General features: G+C 33.7%; 1 protein-coding gene across 1 annotated transcript in view; it reads right to left on the bottom strand.

The window, feature by feature from the left end:
- LOC129950706 (uncharacterized) overlaps positions 1-20,900 on the bottom strand; it is a 42,026-nt gene extending 21,126 nt beyond the window's left edge. The window contains exons 1-3 of the mRNA XM_056062628.1: positions 20,726-20,900; positions 11,832-11,959; positions 8,712-8,801 (exon numbers count right to left, since the gene is read on the bottom strand). Of these exons, the coding sequence (XP_055918603.1) occupies positions 8,712-8,801; positions 11,832-11,959; positions 20,726-20,900 (393 nt within the window). The remainder of the gene's footprint in view (positions 1-8,711; positions 8,802-11,831; positions 11,960-20,725) is intronic.
- Between the last annotated feature and the right edge of the window lie 830 nt (positions 20,901-21,730).

The raw sequence follows: 21,730 nt of genomic DNA, 5'->3' as shown, positions 1-21,730 counted from the left end.
CTTCTTTCGTCGATCACACCTCAGGAATGAAGATATCGTCGTAAAATAAATTAAAAGTATTCACTTATAAATCAATAATCTTTTAACAAATAAAAACTCAACTATTACTAAAAACTAAATCACATTGAAAATGTTAAATTAAGTCACTCCAGAGCACTGATTAGGTTCATATTTTCGTTTATATGGCCTATTTTTATTTCTGTCAATATTTTACAGCTGCAAATGTTGAAAACATTTTTTTAGACCTTCAGGTAAGTTACTACGAACTTGAATTAGAATTCGATGAGTCCACCCAAAGTTCAAGATATTTAAACTGACTAACTTGTTCCATAGTTGAGTATTGGTAGATAATGTTAAGAGGTGTATTAAATTTGCTGAAGACGATATATTTGTTTTTTTTGTCGCTAACACATAATTTTTGGACATTCAACCAAGATAGAATCTTATAACGATCATTATTCATATGTTCTTCGAGTTCAGTAGCAGTTTGAGAAGAATAGATAAGACTGATGTCATCTGCAAATAATACTGGATGTCCATTTGGAATCAAGTTTGTAAGGTCTTGGATATACATATAAGCAAAAAGTGTCGGTCCAAGTACACTACATTGTGGTACCCCCATCTTAACTGGTTGTTTATGGCTTGTACATCCGTCCAAACTTATGTACTGATATCGATTTTCGAGGTAAGATTTTAACCAATTAAATGAAAAACCTATTAATCCTACAGGAAAAAGCTTTCGTAGCAGAATTTTATTGTTGACAGTGTTGAATGCTTTGGACAAGTTTATGAAAAGCGCGAATGCAAGGTTTCAATTATCTTTATTCCTTTGAAGGTGTGATATCATGTTTACCAATGCTTGTGTCTGATTTCTTCCGTAAACCATGTTTTGTTGTGCTTGATAGTTTATTTCGCTCGATATATTTGAGTAATACCTAAATTGGGGACTCTGAATTCGAGAAACTGTATGATTTTATGATGTCAAATGAAAATCCCAACGTTCTCTTAGCAGGCGACTTCAAGGGTAGATGTGGGAATGATACCGGATTAGTAAATGAATTGGCTGGAATAATACGTCATTCCAAAGACGAAACGTGTAATGCTAGAGGAAAGAGATTACTTGACCTATGTGACACCTTTGGACTGCGAATTGTGAACGGGACATCCGCATCAGACGAGTTTGGTGAACTAACTTTTTTTGGAGCACAAGGAAAATCTGTCATAGATTATTGCGTGATAGGAGGGACATGGAACGACTATTTTCTTGGTTTTAAAGTTGTTGTAGTGACATTCTCGGATCATTTACATACAACTATGAAGGTACGAGTCGGTGGATGTAAAGAAGATGGTAGCAGTCGTTTACAATTGTTACCAAAATTAAAGTGGAATCCTAATTACCTAGCTTCCTATCAGAGTAGCCTCAATTCTTTATTTATGAATGTAGATTCCGGACCAGCGTCGATCACGAATTCCATAAGATCTGCATATTCAGCCTTTAAAACCAACCATAAAAAGACATTGTAAATAGAACCTTTTTTTGATAGTCACTGTATGCGTGCTAGACAGAGATCTTTTACGTGGCTGAAGACCTTCGAGTTTACAATAATGAATACAGCAAAGATAAATACTTAGAAACCAATAAGATATACAAAAACCTTTGTTTACAAAAACGAAACCAATATTTTATAGAAGAGTCTAGGATGTTGTCACACTGTAAGAATGCTACAGTTTTTTGGAGTCTGGAAATAAGTTTAAGATTCACCGAAATCTAACATCGACTGCGCTCGGTCAACATTTCAAAGAACTCTTAAATCCCCCGTCCAGCTCCATAAATATGTATATCGTATGTTGAACCTAAATTCGACAATATTCTCTTAGATGCGCCAATAACACAAGAAGAGATATGACGCCCTTTAAAAACCTTAAAAGATGGCAAAGCGGCAGGCACCGACAGAATTCCGGCTGAGTTTTATAAATACGAAACATTGGATCTTATTGAAAAACTTTATATTTCATTCAACCAAATTCTGGAACATGTTATTTAACGCAAGAGTTTAAAGAGGCAAGAGTTTTTCCGATTCACAAAAAAGGAAGTACATAAAATCCAGAGAACTACCGTGCGATAAGCTTTCTTAATGCATCATAAAAAATATTTTCGTCAATTTTGCATCAACGACTCAATGAGTGGATAAACGAAAACGGGTTATTAAAAGAATTTCAAGCTGGTTTTGTGCTAAAAAGTATAGCTGAAACTTTTCTTCAAAACATGAAAAAACTGTACAGCTTTTTCGTACATCGTAAAGCAGCTTTTGACGCTCTGGATAGGCGAGCGCTTATTTACAAACTCTATGCACTGGGGATGTTTTCAAAGTTTGGAAAAGTCTTACAAAATCTGTATAACGAAACAAAGGCAGCTTTTTGGAATGGAGAGAAATTTTCGGAATGGTTTCAAACGGAATCAAGTGTTCGACAGGGCTGTCCGCTGACCTCTCTTCTATTCGTACTTTTTATAGAAGATTTAACAGATTATATTTTTTGGAGGAGTTGAGTTTGCGGGCACGACTATAAAGGCTCTTTTCTACGCTGACGACATAGTACTTCTATCAGCAGCACCAAAAACGCTTCAGTTGATGATCAACCAACTATATAAGTACTGTACTACATGGAAACTCCAAGTGAACCTTAACAAATCGAAAATACTGGTTTTCAGAAATGGTGGTGGAAGAAATAGTCAGAGTGAAAGATGGTTCTTTAATTCAATACCTATTGAGGTCGTAAATGAGTTTAAACACCTAGGAGTATGTTTTATAAAAAACTTAAGTATGGACAAACATCTTAATGAAAAACTCTCTAAGGCCAAGAGTGCGATTGGAGCTACATGGAAAAAGTGTTTTGCCAACAAAAGTATTGCGCATAGCTGTAAGTTTCATGTATTTGAAGCAGTGTCGGAATCGGTACTATTTTATGCATCGCAAGTATGGGATTACAAACAATACGATTGCGTAAAAAAGTTGCTGAGATTTTTTATACGCCTTCAGTCCCTCGATTCCTTACAAGTTTTGCAAAACCATAGCAATTTGTTCTTCAGGACTTCCGCTAGCTTTTGTTTCGACAACTCAAAATTTCGAGCATAGAGGATTTTATGTTATTAAATATTAAGTCTTCTGAAACTTTAAACTTGAAATCAATAAATTGATAATTTTGTTCCCTTTTAAAATGTATCTACAATTTAACCAACCCAACTCAACCGGAATGACAAATCATTACTTTAAGAAAGTTCATTATACCATACATTTTTTGAGTATGAGTAGTTAATTAAGGTTCAGAATGCTAAGCTTCAGGGTTATGAAAGTTATCTAAATAAAATCGAAAAAAAACTAAACTAACCGGAAAGGGAGTTTTTCGCATTTTAAATTTAAAGATATTTTCCGGAAAATAATTTTTATAAACTCTTTTTTTTTTATAAAAGAGAAAATATAGGGTATAAATAGATATAAGATATTTTTCAGCAAGGACTTTTTATTCATTTATTTTTTTAAAAGCTACAATTTTTTTCTCTTACCAACTTAATATGACGTTAGTCAATCAAGATGTTTTTCTCGTATCCTTAAGCCATCAGAGGGATACCAAAGTTTTTTCTTTAAAGGACAAAACTCTTCCATGTTCCATAAAGGGGATGTAATGTGCTTACAAAGAAGGAGTGAACAAGTAAAAAATATGACAAAAATATTATACGCCAACATACTCTTAGCTACAGGTATACAACAAGGAGTACAGTAGATATAATAAAACCTGGAAAAAGCGAAAACTCTGCGAGGAACATAAAACACGAATGGGTATAAAAAGCTTATCCATGTTTATGTATAGAAGAATATCTACAGAGTGCGGATTGTGAAAGTCACGTGAGCCAGCTTCAAGGAATATCTATAAGGATCCTATAAGAACTTTATCACACACTATACACTACACCTTTAACATATATACCTACGACGACGTATACATATATATTTATGTACGTTGTTATACATGAATCCCGTCATTTTGCAGTCATTTCTTCTTGTTATGCACATGTCCTTGTTCCATTTGAATGCTGGCACAGTTTCTATGGTTTTCTTTGTTTTATTCATTTAGTTGTTTTCTTTTTTTTTCTTTAACTTTTCGTTCTCGTTATTTTGGCAGTCCATACGGTTTTTGTTTTTATATTCAAAGGCGAGTTTACCTAGCTACCTGCCTTTAGTTGTTGAGGACTTCATATAGAGGGCTGGGATTAGACATTTTTGATTAGAAGCTAACTCAAGCTGAAGAGGTATGAAATTTGAGCCTCTTAAAAAGAACTTGAAAAGAATTTTGAAGTTTGTTTTATAGGTAGGTGTGCTCATATTTTGACTATGAATTGAAAGAGTCTAAATGTATAATTCAAATGGAATTTAACTTTCCATTGATTAAAGAGATGAACTCAAAGAAAAAAAAAAAAAACAGAGGGATTGATTTTAGTTCGACTTTTTTTTGCAGATTAAAGTTTAACGTATTGCAAGAGTTTGTAATATTTTCATACTTCTTTCAGTCTGATTATGATAAAAAGAAGGCTAGTAAGATTAGTAAGAATAAGATTAAAAAGCAAATGGGTAACAAAAAGGGGAATAATCTGATCTCGTTTGCTTTAAGGTTGTACATGCTTGAAAACTTAGAAGATTAATTTGCTTTTTGAAATACTAACAGACATATTTTTGTCTTCTTTAAAAGGGATTTCGATTTTGTAGTTGTTTACATTTCTTTTTTAGATGTCAACTAAATCATACTATGAATAATGTTTATAGTCCAATCAAAATAATCAAAAGTAGCATTTCGATGAAAATTCGAACATCGCTTTTAACAATTGACAAAAAGTCAACCAAAAATCATACTTGAGCATAGAAATTCTCAAGATTTATTTTTGTCGAAAAATTAGTTGGGCTATAATTGTTGAACTTATACATCATAAAATAAACAATAAAATAGTTTAATTTAACTTTTTTCTACGAGAAAGCATTTAGAATTAATAACGGTTTCAAAAAGTTTCAAATGTCGGAAGTATCAATTTTTCAAATATTGTGCCTTAGCAATAGTTTTGTATCTAAAGGCTTGTTAAGTACATAATGTCTTGTTATTGTTTCTCTATAAGCAAATAATTTGTGTGAATATTTATTTCTTAAAAAATTTGTATAGCAAAAAATATATACGTAGACCCATATTTCGTTTTAAGAAAAATAAAAAAAAAAGTTGATGGTGATAATGGTCAATTTTTCTGAGGAAATATTTAGTACTGTATACTCGGGCCTATTTGTAGTATTTTTTTCATTGTAGCTCATTTAACATTAACATTATAGACTTAGAATTAACTGTAGTATCAAACAGTTTTAATACATCGAAACAACGATATCAAGAACCGAACATCAATTTTTACCAATTTTGCGTACTATAAAGATAAAAGTAGTTTACAGCCAATATCTCAAAGTTTTAAGGAGATATTTGAGTCGAAAATCAATTCTTACCATTTTTTATTAATTTTTTTGTAAAAAAACTGACTGACAATTTCATTTTTTTCAAAATTTTTGCGAATGGTGAAAGCAATATTTCTTATAGGTTCAAATTAGTTGGAAGCCATAATCTCAAATTTTTAAAAACATATTTAACTCGAAAATCACTTTGAGTAATGGTTTTTTTAGGTTTTTATTTTTTTAGGAAAACAGTCAATTCGTTTTTTCTCAAAATTGTACGAGATGTTAGAAACTTTATTTTTCGTTGCACAAAATTGTTTTAGGAGATAAAATCATTTTGTATTCAACAAATTTTGGAGGTGACACATTTTTTCAGTTTTTTTGATTTATAAAAAAAAATCGTTCATTGGATGTTTTTCAAAAAATAAACTTGTTTGGCATCACGTTACAATATATTTTATACAATTTAATTCAAGTCTTTAGCATTTTTGCTTCGTAAGATATTTAGGGTTAACCAAAATGTTCACCCTTTTTTGAAACTGCTATGGTAAAAACAACACCCACTCAATTGTTTTGAGAGCCCTTTCTGCATCTTTCTGATCACAAACGTCTTTCTAAAAATCTTTTATTTCGACAATAGGGACCTTGAAACGTCGAGAGATGTCAAAATTTTTAATTTGACAAACCGGACCCATTACAATAACTTAATATGGGTAGTTGATAATAGTTTATATTTCAACACACTTTAGTTGTATTCCGAATATTTTTTTATTTAAAGAAAATAAGAAATAGCCTTTTTTTGGTGTCTGGACCTAATTTGACAAACACAAATTTTTCTTAAAACCATATAAGTTAAGAACGAAAATGTTTACAATTTTGCAGCACAGCTAAGAAGACCAAAACACATCATCGTGAAGCAGCTTTTCGGCTAGTAATAATGCACAATTTTTTTTTTGTTGGGGGATAATAAAAAGCTTCAACCCTTATCGTGTTATCCATTTAACTGTTATTGTTTTCGATCTCTTCTTGTTGCTAGTGTCCACTATAAGCTCACAATGTACTAGGAGTATCTATATGATTTAAATATGATCCCCGCATCGAAGTGTCTGTATTAATGCTGAAACAAAGCTACCTTATTAACATGGGTGTTGCTTAGTGCCATTATTCTTCTCACACTATGGGCTCGCCATATATGTGTATTAAGAATGATGTTGCATATCAACTTTTACCACAAAACGGTTTTTGTACCAATTCCCTTTATAATTTTATGTGGTTAAAAATTTCTGTGAATAAGCACATCATTCACTATTGTTTTCTTTATCGTAGCCTAAACCTGGACAGAGTTTCAACTTCTCAGGAATTTGATGCTCTGTCTGACTCCATACAAACAATTCTTTCCCTGTATCCTCACACTGAAATAATTATTACGAGCGATTTCAATGTTCACAATTCTTCGTGGCTTTGCTATTCGGGCCAGACAACGCCCGAAGGAATGTGTGCTGAAATTTTTGCTGATTTTAACCATCTTACTCAGCTTGTCAATGAGCCTACTTGTATTTTAGACGTTAACGTCCAAGCAGAAGATACACTTGACTTGTTTCTCACTTCTGATCCTGATAAGTGCACAATCAGTATATTGACGCCTCTAGGCACATCGGACCAAAGTGTTATAAATGCTAATTTCTCTTGTCAAACAAATCCAGTTAAAGAAAGAGAGAACCGTTTAGCAGTAGGAGAAAGCCAACTGGGACGGTTTTAATAATTTCGGCAGGATCTTTAACTGGTCGCTATGCTTCCTCGGTAGCGACATAGACTCCAGTCCAGATATGATTTCTAGTATGATTCATTTGGGAATGGAAACGTTTATCCCGAATAGGGTTAAAAGTTCGATTCGGGCTGCAAAGAGGTTATCAAGGAGAAAGAGGTGAGCTTCCGGTGTTTTAAAGCCAACCAGAACTGAGGAAAACCGGAAAAGGTTTAAGCAAGCCAGGAAGGCCTGCAAAGCCTTTATTCGAAGTACCAAATTTGTACATGACCAAAAATTACGGCGAAAAATACTGCAATGTCCCAAGGGCAGTAAGAATTTTTGGTCATTTGTAAAAAACAAGAGGAATTATATCTCTTCCTCCGGTCCTACGATTGTTGTCAATGACACTCCTTTAGTTAGCTCTATTGATAAAGCCAACTTATTTGCAAGGCAGTTCGCCGAAAATTCAACCTTACCAGATAGTGTCATGACTGCCCCAGTTTTTGAACTCGTAAATGATTCTATGGGATCAATCTTTTTTCGTACTCGAACTGTGGCGAGAGTTCTTAAAGAACTCAACATACTTAAATCCGCTGGCCTAGATGGTATCCCCGCTTTTATTCTGAAAAGGTATTCTTCCACGCTAGCAAAACCACTGCGTAAGCTTTTCCATCTATCCTATTCTTCTGGGCTCATTCCGAATAGTTGGAAAACTGCATTCGTTTAGCCAATCCCAAAAAGGCGAATCTTCTTCTTCCACAAATTACCGACTAGCACTAACGTCCCTTCTTTCTAGGGTCATGGAAACGCTGATTTATTATCAGCTTAATAAAATATCTTGAGGAACGGAAGCTTCTTAATGACCTGCAATATTGCTTTTGTAGCTGGTGATATCATGGTTCATCTCACCGAACAGTGGAACAGATTTTTATATAGTTTTGGAGAAAGTAAGATTATTGCACTTGATATTTCAAGAACATTTGATAAAGTCAGGCATCTTGCTCTCTTATCGACCCGTTAATACAAGATGTTTTGGACGGATTCAAGTCTGAAACTCATAAAATAAACGCTGGTGTGCCCAAGGGCTCCGTTTTGTCTCCAACCTTCTTCCTCATTTTTATAAAAGATCTCCTGTCTGCAACTCCCAATCCTTAAAGTTTACACATCGGAAAGAACTATATTCATCCATCGATCAAAATTTTATTCTTATCATCATCCTTTTATCGAAGACGTTGACAGTGATTTCCTTTCGTGCCCCATGAACTGTCGTTTAATTTGTGAGACATTAGTATTGGTTAAATAAAATCAGAAGACCTTTGAAAAAATATTATAACAACTCAAAAAGTGTGTAATAAATTAAAAAATAAATAAGGAAGGTTGATAACAAAGGAAGGTTTTTGAAGGAATTTGTATTTGGAATATTTGTAAAATCATGCAACTTATATTTTAATTATAAACATAATATAAAAACAGTTATTAAAACAAACCCAATTAACACCCACTCTATCCACTCCAGAAACTTTGCAAATAAGAAAGGCTGTTCCACCTAACTGGACGGTCGTGTTGTGTGCCATCATCTAAAAAGGATAATTAAATAAATAATTACATACATATATTTATTTTAATGTTAAAATTAAATATAACAAGTAATAATATATTTTCAAGTGAATGATAGTTATTAATAGAAAACTTTAATTGATAGCTACCTTTGAAAACCTTAAATTAATTTAAAAAGAAAAATAAGTTTTAGACAAGTTAAAAGTTGAATTGTTTGATAAATTTAATTACATTTTCAATGGAATTTTAACTTAAACGTCAATGTTCTATAAAATCACAGTAAATGGATGAAAGGATTGTCGATAATTTAAAAAAAAATATTTTAAGCTGAAATGACGTTTAAGTAATTAAAATAAGTAAATTGGTAAAATAAAAGAAAACTCACACTTTTAAAAACAAATTAAGAACTATTGTAATTAAACTTTAGCTAGCAAGTGCTTTTAAGCTGAACCACAGTATTCCCTGAAATGTTGAGTTATTTTAAAATGAAGGTACCCTTAAAACTTTCATTTAAGTTTATATGTGAATATTAAACCAAGCGACAAGTAGAGTTTCTATCAAGAAAGTCAAATGAAAAGAACGTCACTTTCCATTTTCCAACTGAACCGGGTGTGTCTGCCGAGGATAAGGCGAAATCACTTTGTATTGATTTAATTAAATCCAATAACCAAGGAATTTTATCTTCATCGCGATCTATTCGATCCAGAAACACAAACATCGAGGACGTTGTTGTGGAACTTCAAAACAAAGATGATTTCGGGAGAATCTTCCAATCAGCTACGGCTGTAAAACACACCGGTATATCACTACATAGAGATTATCCCGTCGCGGCATGAGAAAGGAGACGAAAGCTTTTAAAAATAAAACATCAAGTTTTGACAAAGAACACAAATGCTAAAATATTTATTAGAGGAGACATGATGAAAATTTATGATAAAACATTTTATTTCGAAATGTGCCAGACGTTAGGACTAACATTATTGAACGAAAGAATAAAATTTCACATTTCACATTCATTAGGGGTACGTCCTGCTCAACCATCGATTACTGTCTCGTCCGAGTGAAATAGTTACAATATGTAGAGGACTTAAAGGTAGAAGAACTGGTTTTCTCAGAGCACCTCCCATTGTCAGTCAAATGTGTTCCCTCCGAAAACCCGATCGCCAGTGAAACTACCATGAACCTCTTGCCGAAGCTTCGTTGGAAGAATGCTCATCTTAACAGATACAAAGACAACCTCAATGCCTTAATAGACCCCATCAACATCAATCAGCTAAACTCCAATCTTAAAGCAGTATCCTAGTGAATTGCATATCGGAGGCAGATCATCCCTTTCAATCAACAATAAGAAAGAATTGGAAAAATTCCTGGTTCGACGCAGACTGCGAAAAGGCTAGGAAAAAATCATTCGGATTTCTGAGACTCTTGAGAACCACTAATTCAGACTTTGCGAAAAAGAAGCATATAAAAGGATATGTAAGGAAAATCAGCACAACTACACTCAACAGTTTATACGAAAATTATCAGAGGTTAGGGACAGCAGGTCCTTTTGGTGTCTCGCCCGATCACTAAACGGAATCCTTTTTGAAAGAAAAATCGAAATAAAAATGAATTTTTTAGCTGATCACTTCGAAAATCTTCTAAACTCAAGGACAAATCCAAACGCCATGTTATACGCTACCCCTTACATAGAAAACGAAAGTCTGGACCAAAATTTGTCATACAAAAAATACAACAAGGCACCAGGTGCGGACCGAGTCCCATATGAATTTTCCATAAACGCCACCGAAAACTTTTTTGAAAAACTAACGACTGCTTTGAACTATATATTTAACGACGGTATCATTCCCGAAAGCTTCCGCAAAACCATCATTTTGCCTTTATTCAAAAAAGGTGACGTAAATGACCCTAGTAACTATCGAGGTATATCGTTTATCAACACTATAACGAAAATCTTCACCGGAGTTATTCTTGACCGACTTTTGAACTGGACAGGCTTCAGGAAAGAATACACTACTGTTGATCATATTTTCACCCTAACCTGCATTGCTAGATCCTATCTAGACAAAGCGGCTTTTGATTGAATCGATAGAGACGCCCTTTTTTACAAGCTTAACTGCCTTGGAATCTCCCAAAAAATGTTGACAGTACTAAGACGGCTCTATGAAAACAATATGACAGCGATATGGAACGCTAACGGAGGAATTAAATCATGTGAAACGAACTGTTTAGGAAGTCCAATATAAAAAGCCAGGCCGAGCGTTCCTCTTCGTGATAGTACATTTCAAATATATATTCAAAGGTTGAATACGGTTCAATACCATTTCTTGAGTTTCTTGAAAGATAACCGACTAAGAAGCTAAGAACGATTAATTTATAATCGAACCTTTAGTTGCCTTCTTTCAAAAATATAGTGTTCCGTAGTCAAAATTAATTTTTCATCTGTTTTGAAATCTCTAGTGCGTGATCAAAAAAAAAAACTCTCCATTGGAAGCAACTTTGTGTAACTAATTAGAAGTGAACCAATTAAGAGATACTTAAAATCCTTAAGTTTCGGAATATTATTTTGTCTTGTATTAGACTAAAAAGACTTGCCATGTAGCTATGCTAGCTCCTGAAACAAGTGTCCTTGGATTCATTTCACCCTACCTTTTGTCTATAGAAATAATATTCAACAGATAAATCAAGAACATAAATCACCCCTATACATAACAATTGAGATACAAACACTTGATGTCAAAAGTACCTTCTTTTGTATAGATAAAAAAGAAAAAGAATTTTCCTTTATCTCATGAAAATGCAAAAAAAAAACATACCTAATCAAAGAGATTGAACAAAAGCAGTAACTAACAGTAGGATATGTATACTATATATACACCTATATAGGAAATCCTGACGATTTTGATGACACGTGGATGATGGACTGTGACTGACTTTATATATAGCCTTACACTTAGGATATACTATACAAAGTCAAGTCATATGCCATTGAAAAAGTATTCTACTTGATACATCAGGAGAGTTCTTATTCTTATTTAGAAAACACTTACCTCGCTATCTTCAAACATCGGACTGTCACTCGAGTCAAGATTATTGTTATCTAATTTGGAGTCTGGATTGACACCGCCAGCCATCCATAGTTTCTTCCAGTCGCTATCGGTGAGTATTGATTTTTGATCTGAAATAAAACAAAAATGGTTGTTGGTTGAATTAAGTTGAAAAGACATTTTTTTTTGTTTTATTGAGATTGATAGGGTGTTTAAATAAAAGTCGACAGAAGTTGTACTCTGAGAGAATTTTCATGATACAACAATAGTTTTCAATTCTTATTTTTACAAATTGTAATTAGCCTTAGAGAATCTTCGAAACAAAAATTTGAGAATATTGTTACAACAGATAGGGTAAAAAATCTTAAAAACCTGTCCTTAGTATTCTTAAACCAATAAACTACACTTTTTGATGCAATTATTTAAAAGCATTTTCAAAAAAAACAAGTAATAAGAAGACAGAAAGAGTATCTAAGAGGTTTAAGACAGTCATATTTTTTTATCTTACTTACTTAAGGTGGCGCTACAGTCCTGTAAGAACTAGGGCCTTACCCAACAAACTTCTCCATCTAGCTCGGTCCCTAGCTAGATGTCTCCAGTTTCGCGCTCCAAGTTGGGTTAGGTCACCTTCCACTTGTGCGCGCCACTTGATCCGCGGTCTTCCTCTACTGCGCTGTCCTGCGGGTGCGGATTCGAAGACTTTCCGGGCCGAAGCATTGGTTTCCATGCGCTCTACGTGACCCAGCCATCTTAGTCATTGGACTTTTACCCTTCTGGCTAAGTCTACGTCGCTGTAAAGCCCATACAGCTCGTCGTTCCATCTTCCACTCCACTCCCCTTCGATGCATACGGGACTGTAGATCGAACGAAGAACTTTTCTTTCGAACCGACCCAAGGTGCTTTCATCCACTTTTGTCATAGTTCATGCTTCTGCACCGTATAGCAGGACGGGGATGATAAGCAACACTTTGGTCATTCTAGAGAGGACTTTTCCACTCAATTGCTTTCTTAGTCCAAAGAAACAGCGGTAAGCAAGAGTCATTCTGCGTTTGCTCTCAGCGCTGTTGTTGTATTCTGCATTTACAGCGGAGCCTGGTTAGACGAAGTTCTTGACAACCTCAAAGTAACGTCTGTCGATGGTGACGTTTTGACCAAGACGTCGGTATTGTATGTCCTTTCTTGACGAAAGCATGTACTTTGTTTTGCCCTCATTATCCGTTAAATCTATTTTTGCCGCCTCTGCCTCAATACTAACAAAAGCCACATTGACATCACGCTGAGTTCTTCCGATTATGTCAATGTCATCAGCATATGGAGCAGAATGAATTCTCCATGGTCATCCTGCACAAACGGACGAGTTTGGCAGGGATGCCAAAACTAGACATGGCTCTGTACAGCTCGTTCCTGTAGATACTGTCATATGCGGCCTTGAAATCGATGAAAAGATTGTGGTGACGATTTGGTGTTCTTGGGTTTTGACCAGGATCTGCCGTAATGTGACCATTTGATCGATAGTGGACTTTGATGGTCTAAGACCACACTGATAATTACCTATCAGGTTGTTGACGATGGGCTTTAGACGTTCACATATTACGGCAGAGAAGATTTTATAGGCGATGTTAAGTAAACTGATTCCTCTATAGTTGGTGCAGTTTAGAAGGTCTCCTTCTTTCAGGATCGGGCAAATAATACTGAGGTTCCAAACATCGGGCATGCTTTTTTCTAACTATATCTTACAGATAAGTTGGTGCATGCTCCTAACCAACTCATCTCCAGCTGCATCAAAGAGCTCGACATTCAAGCTATCCGTTCCAGCGGCTTTATTAGACTTCAGCTTAGATATGGCAATCTTTACTTCGTCTAAGTCGGGAGGATAGAATTGTTGGCTTTCGTCGTTTATGTTAAAAAGATCATCCTGCCTGACAGCGAAATTCGGTTCGTCGTCACGGTTATACAGTCTGCAGAAGTGATCCTTCCATATCCTCAGCATTGACTGCTGTTCCACTATGATGTTTCCACTTTCGTCTTTGCAGCCTTCGATTCTAGGTTTATGTACCTGTCAATTTCGTCTCACCGTCATAAAAGTTTTGAACTTCATTCCTGCTCTTAAACCTCTCAACATCTTTGATCGGACATTTCTCATGCCCTCTCTTTTTCCTTCCGAGAAGTCGGTGTTCCTCTCGCCTCTTCTGCTCATAGAGCTCTCGTTCTTTTATGTAGTGCCGCTTTGCGTGCCTGTTGTTTGGCTGCGTTTGCCTGCCGACATTCGTCATCAAACCAGGGATTCCTTTTTGGTGGCTGATTGAAACCCAGCACATCAGAGGCGGCTTCTCTGATTGCATCTTGGCAATGTTGCCACTGGTTTTCGATACATTGTGTTTGCGGCAGAGAACTTCTAGAGTGGTTACTTGTAACTAGGTCAGAAAAGGATTTGGCGATCTCTTGTGATTGTATCCGTTAGAAGTTGTTCCTCCCTGGTTTGCCTTGGGTCTGGAAACCTGGCTACAACGAGGTAGTAGTCCGAGTCGATGTAAGCTCCTCGACATCCATTATGCTGGAACCGTGTCTGGCGTCGATCGCAATATGGTCAATCTGGTTGACGGTAGATCGATCTGGAGAATTCCAAGTTCCTTTGTGGATGTTGAGGTGTGGAAAACGCGTACTGGTTACCAGCAAAATCTTTGAGCCTGAATCCGTTGTCGGAAGTGTTGTAGTGCAGGCTGTGTTTTCCCGATTATTTCACCAAAGATGTCTTCCCTTCCTAGCTTGGCATTGTCTAAGAGCTCGAAGAACATATCTTTGGTGTTATCATCTTTCTCTTCGGTGGGACGTGCGCGCATATCAGGCTAATTTTGTTGAATTTAGCCTTGATGCGGATGGTCTTGTGGTGCTCGTTGATGCACCTACAGCTTAAGACTTATTGCCTAAGCCTGGCTCCAATGACAAAGCCGCTTCCAAATAGGCGATGGTGGCTTTCGTGGTTGCAGTCTATTATCTATTTCTCTGATTAAACATTTGCAAAAAAGGGTTATCCATTTTTAGAAGCCTTTACCTCTTTTAAGGCTACCCTTATACAATAACCTGCACTTGAGAAAAATATGTAACAGAACGTTACGAACTTTCTATATAAAATAAGGTCTACGCTTATTTTCCAATATTCAAGACCTCAACAGTTAAATTTGTATAGTTACCAAGTTCATTTAGTGGCAAATTTGATTGTTTAATCATAAGAAATTCAATGTTGAAGCTAATGGAGCTTTTTCCTCTCTATATTGAAATAATCATCTATCGAGTTTTTTTGAAAAAAAAATATTTGTCTAAATATCAGAATAAAACCTCTTATTGGAAGGTTCAATTTATACTTTTCTTTTAACTAATTAAATCTTACACCTGAACTGATAAATTCAAATAACTTCATTGTTGTGATGGGCTTTTGACTCCTGTGAATACTTTCGTTAAACTTTATGGACATAATTCCTATTCAACACTATCGTTCCATTTTTATTTATAATTCAAAATAATTACAACAAAATCCGTATGATCCAGGACAACAAAAACTAAACAACAACAACCAAAGAAAAGGAGAATAAAATCACCCTTGATATAATGCACTCATTCATTCACTTCACCCTTTGCACTTTATACAAACAAGGATATACTCGTCCTGATGGCAAACTAAAACAATGTGAATTTAAATAACGTTGACCCCAAAACACACTTATTCAAACCGTTATTCTGTTTCTGTTCCCAGAAACTATATACGAGTACTACTTCACTTACGAGAAAACTTCTCGCGCAATCTTTTCCTCGCTTTTGTTTAGACAAAAATATTATTATATGTGTATGAACGAGGATATTATGGCCCTGGACGGTTTAAAGTTAAAATGGGGCAGGATTATGGAGGGCATATATCTGGGGATGGGTATAAAGATGGTTGAAACTAGAGCTATAAGTTTGTATATAAGAATAATTGAAATAAGTTTTCAAATTGCTTATGAAAATTTTCCCGACACTACATAAGAGTCTACGACTAAGGATCAACACGCGGGTGGTGGGATGAATTCCAATTCTTTTGAACGCGAGTTTTCTGCAGTCCATAAGACTCTACTCCTCCCCACCAAGATTACCCCTCGGCCCTCTATGCCATATAATGAGAGATGGGAATTCTCTTAAACCTACTGCCCCCCAGCTATGTATTGCATATCTACTATTTATCGTGTTGCCCTTTTGTATTGTTTGTGGAAATTCTTCCTTTTCGGGGGCAAAACTGATGAACAGAAAAAAAAGTTGTTAAAATAAAGCAAAATTTCAGCAGCAACGTCAAACGTCCTTCTCACAATACAAAGAACCTTTTATATTATAGAATGGCAGTGGAATTTTGACTTTTTCCCTAAAGTTTTTCATTTAACTTCCGCGCCGAGTTGAATGTTTTTCTTATCTTTTTTTTTGTTGGTGGTATTTTCAAGCTGACGTCATAGTGACGAGTCAAAATAATGAACATAGCTTCCTTTTTATAAACAGACATATCAAACGCATCATAAATATACTTATGGTATAAAATATTCATCCTAGTCTTTTGTTAATCTCAAAATAAATATAAGAATGATGAAACTCCAGGGAGAAAAGGTTTTGAGGAACACCAGCTCTGCTCAAGGTGTATAGGTAGAAGTGATGTGCTGGCAATGATGATGGTTGGTGTGGTTGTGGTTATATTTTTATATTATATGACCTCTTAACAAACGTTTTAGGTTTTCCACTTGTTGTCTCTGGTGTTGCTGTCTTCAAAGTTAAATATTTTATTTATTTTTATTTCATTTTCGTTTATGTTTTTCTTTTTTTTAATTTTGCAAAGCGGTTGATGTGGTTTTGGAGTTTTTATTTATTTTGAAGAAAAATATCTCGAGTATTTTTTTTTGTTGAGTAGATAACATCAAAGAAAAGTAAAACACATGCATTTTGTGTAGGTTTGGCTTTTTCGTCTATTGGGGTGATTCTTGAGTGATGGTGCCAAAAACCTAACCTCTTTGCTTTAGAAAAAGGATGAGAACAAATTTTCTCCTCATGTTGAATTTCAGAAAAACCACACTTACAATTAGTTAAAAATAAATGTTTATATAAAAAACGATGTGAAAGAAGGTGTTACATAAAATTTTGTACGAAAAGCCAACTAAAAACCATACTTAAGTTAATGGTAACAGTATATACAAGAAATTCTAATAAAAGCTGTAGCTAGAAATTATCCTGTCGGTTAAAAGGAAAAAATCTATCAACTCATTTTTACTTTCCACTAATAAGTAATGTTTATACTATTTAATGTCACCTTACAGCTTAAACTATTGGGATGATTGACAAACAAAGACTTTTTAAGATGTATCTGCCACGTGTGATATCTTTCTTTGTCCACCACATCTCAAGAACTGACAGAGATATCTACTTTGAATAAATTTTGTTTTGCAGATAAAATCGAAACAAGATGCAGAATTTACTTTTAAAAATAGTTAGGTTGATAGTTTGTCTACTTAAATAATTTGAAAATGTATACTCTCAAACCAATAACAGTAGACTTCGATAAATTAAAAACTTTTTATAACTCAAAATAATTTTAAAAATGTTAGGTGTCACAGGCAGGGAAGACCCCTTGCATGACAGTCCAAAGCACTAACCATCATGCCACTGGTACTACCCGACAAAATTAATTGACAGTTTAAAAAAAATAAAAATCTGAACAATCATTTAAAAAATAATTTGCAATTCAAATATTTTGAAAATAAATGACGGTTTTGACTTCAAAGCTATTTCATTTAATACAAAAATGTTTTTGTAACATTAGGGTGATTATTGTAGGTTTTCGTGTTGGGTTAATAAAGTTCCCCCTTTAATTATTCCTTAAAAAATTTAAATTACCAACAATATTTTTCATACAGAGAAATAGTTTAGTTTGAAAATCTAATTTTGGTAAATAGAATAGATTTTTAGTCGAAAACAAATGTGTACCAATTTAAGTAGCATTTCTTAAAGTTTTACAAATTCAAGAACCGAATTTACCAAATTTGCATTCTATTTTTTGTAGATTTTATTTTGTATGAAAAAACGTATATCTACTATTTTCTGTGAAATAAAAAAGTTTGAAAACAATGTTTTAAATTTTTGAAAAGCTATTTGAGTCAAAAGTAAATATTAAAAAATTTTTAGGATTAGGTTTTTATTTTTTTTTTTAAAACTGTCAATTAGATTTTTCTCAATATTTTTCGAATGTTAGAAACAATATTTCTTATAAGTGAAAATTAGTTCGAAGCCAACAATTCACAGTTTTGAAAAGATATTTGTGTCGAAATCAATTTTTACCAACTGTGAGTAATTTTTGTTTAGGTTTTTATTTGTTTGTAAAAAAATGTCAATTGGATTTTATCTCAAAATTAATTGAATGTTGACAATAATATGTTTTAAAAGGTAAAAGTAGTTTAAAGCCAATATCTTGAAGTTTTGAAAAGATATTTGAGTAAAAACTGAGATTTTACAAGAATTTATTAATTTAAGTGTATAAGTTTTTATATTTTGTAAAAAAATCTCAAAATTTTAAAAAATGTTGAAAACAATATTTCTTGTAAGTTAAAATTAGTTTGAAGCCAGAATCTCAAATTTTTGAACAGATATTTGTGTCGAAATCCATTTTTACCAACTTTTGTCAAATTTTCTTTTAAGTTTTTATTTTTTGTAGAAAAAACAGTCAATTAAGTTGTACCGAATGATGAAAAAAATAATTTTTTTTAAACAAATTAAGTTTGGAGCCATAACCTTAAGGTTTTGAATAGATATTTGACTCGAAATTCAATTTTTACCAACTTTCAGTAATGTTTTTTGTCGGTTTTTATTTTTTATAAAAAAACTGTCAATTTAATTTTTCTTCAAATTTTACCATATGTTAAAAACGTTATTTTTCGTTGCACGAAATTTTTTGGCAGATGAGATCATTTCTATTCGTTAAATTATCGAGGTTACAAATTTTTGTCCAGTTTTTTTGATTTATAAAAATAAAATGTTAATCGGATTGTTTTCCAAAAAATATACTGGTTTGGTATCATTTTACAAAATATAATATAAAATTTAATTCAAGTCAAGCGTCATTGGTTCATAAGATGTTTATTATTTAACCAACAGTTTCACCTTTTTTAAACTGATATGGTAAAAAACCACCAACGCAATTTAGTTGAGAACCCTCTCTGCATTTTTCTGCACTATTATCACTATAACAAAATTTATTTGAAGTCAATATCTCTTCTGCTTGTTGAGCCATATCGCGAACCATTGCAATAACTTCCCATGGGAAGAACATAAGATCTTATTCTTTACAAAAAACGTAATGTAGAAATATAGAATACATTTTCGAAAACATCAATTCTTTCCTTAAATTGGTAAGAAACTATCTTTTCTCTTTTAATGAGTTTTGGTACGGGTAGTTTTTTTTTATTATTTGATTCATGGGAACATCTGACACTACTTTTCGGTATTTTTCCGACACAGGACTGACAAAAAAGATACAATTTGAGGCTAACATCAGGACTAATGTTGTTTTTTTTGTTATTTCGAATATCAACAAAATACATTTTAAAAAACCGTATTCTAATATGTATAAGAAAAAGGAACTTCAGATTAACAAAAAAACGACTCACCATAGGACCGAAATGTTGTTGTTGGTATAGACAAGAAATATAACCCAAACTCTGGTACAGTTATGGAAGCCGTCAAATTGTGGGACCCGCAACTAACTTTATTAGAAACTTTAAACTACTAAGTCTGATTTGACGTTGAGTCGGCGATATTTCGCAAGAATTTCAAATTTGAATAACACACATGGGACTGAAGAGTGAAACTGAAGACAATATTTCTTATTTTTTTAAATAATGTTGGGAACACTGCATGATGAAAGTTAGATTATATATTTTAACTAGCGACTCGGTACGTGCTTCGCTACGTATAAGGCACAGTAATAAACAAAAATTATTATTAAGTTCATTTATTCAAACAAAAAAATATTTTAAATTGCAAGCTATTTAAAGGTCCTAATCATACATTTTTTATATTATATTTATCAGCAAAGAGTAAAAGCTAAAAAATAAAAAGAATTGGGCACACTTACTATGGGGGCTTTATGGGTTTGTCTAAAACAGTTGGATAAACAATATTTTTAGTTTTTCCATTTTGAGCATGAATAAATAAACAGTTGGGTGTACCGACTTTGGAACAGGCAACATTAAGTTTGCCATGTGAAAACATGGTTCTTCCAAGTTGCACCACAAGCGTTATGTGATTGCCCTTGAGCCTTATTTATGAACATCGCAAATGATAAACGCACAGGGTATTGTAATCTTTTGAATTCAAATGGCATATGAGTTGGAATCAGAGGGATATACTCGCTATCAAACACAATTCTACTTTTGATTCATCAATTAAGATTGTAGCCTCAATAAAATCTGGTGCCTTACACAGTTTTGTTGGATTAATGTTTAGCAATAATATAATCAAAGAACCAATTTTCAGATTCAAGCAATGCGGGCTATACTAGCCGGTTCCAATGAATTAAAAATTCAATTTGATAATTCATTGCCTCATTTTGATTCAAAACACTGTCAATTGCTTTATTTGTCGTGACTACACCTGACAGTTTCGCTTGAATTTGAAAATGAATGGCATTGATATGAATGTTTTTCGGGGCTAAAATGGTGCGTTCCCTCAACCAATCATGATTTCTGTAATTCTGAAGAATATTTGGAAAAACACTTTTAATTAACTCATCTATAGATCGCGCAATTGTACAAAAATTGTTCGGTAAAGTGATCAATCCGTTGGTATTGTAGATTGGTATTTTCCATCACCAATTTCTAACAATTGTAACTCACGGTCTGTTACATCATTATGTAGGTGAATACGCATATTAATGTTCAGAGTCAATTTTTGTTCATGTCTCCAAATAACTGATGACTTTAAACATGTGTAGGAGTTGATCGAAGAATAACAGGCAATGTTTGACACTGACAGCAATATCAGTTGTTGATCACCGCGTAAATCTTGCATTGTTCGATTAAATGCTTCTATTGATTTTTTATTCATAGATGTGCACTCATGCCATAAAATAATTAACTTTAATCACAGAATTTTTTGAAGAAGCAAGGTGGAGTTTCAATCACCCAAACATTCAATGGCAATTTTAATGCAGAGTGTGCTGTACGACAAAATTCTAATAGTGTAGCAGCAATGCCCGAAGATGCAAGTGCTAATTCCGATCGAATAGTCGCTAAATTCAATGATACAACGAAAGTTTTGCCTGTAGCACAAGGTGCATCCAAGAAATATAATCTACCTGTGTTATTGGAAACTGTTAGCATAATTGTGTCAATTTGGTTATATGCGATTGTACAAATAAACGTAAATCATGAGAGTTGAACTCCTGTTCACTTTGCAATTCACGATCAAAAAAATCATGTATCTCACGATTCAGTTCGGTCATACCAAATTGTGAGAATGCTGTATTTACAAACAATCGTTACCACAACTTCGTTGTACATTTCGAAGGTAATCAACAAATCGGGATTTCTTTAAGTATTAGTAAAAATTTTTGTGTATAGAAAAATGTCGATTTTACACCTTTATAAGATTTTTTTTTAATTTTCTCTACGAAAGTACTTTAAGGGGGTATTCTGGTCTAGAAATTAAAAAAATCGATTTTTTTTTCTTTTCATATTTTCATAGTTTAACTATTTAAGAATATGTCTACGAGAGGATTTTCCCAAATTCAAATTATTTTCGGAGAAATAAGTATTTTGCTGAGCAGCCACCCAAATCGGTTGGGCTGCACTAATAGAACAAAAGACATAATGGAGTACTTTAAACGCGTTTTTCGCAGA

This window comes from Eupeodes corollae, chromosome 3, assembly GCF_945859685.1.
Source record: "Eupeodes corollae chromosome 3, idEupCoro1.1, whole genome shotgun sequence".
Taxonomy (NCBI): domain Eukaryota; kingdom Metazoa; phylum Arthropoda; class Insecta; order Diptera; family Syrphidae; genus Eupeodes; species Eupeodes corollae.
Note: the sequence above shows the minus strand (reverse complement) of the source record. Positions and strands in the feature narration are given on the sequence as shown.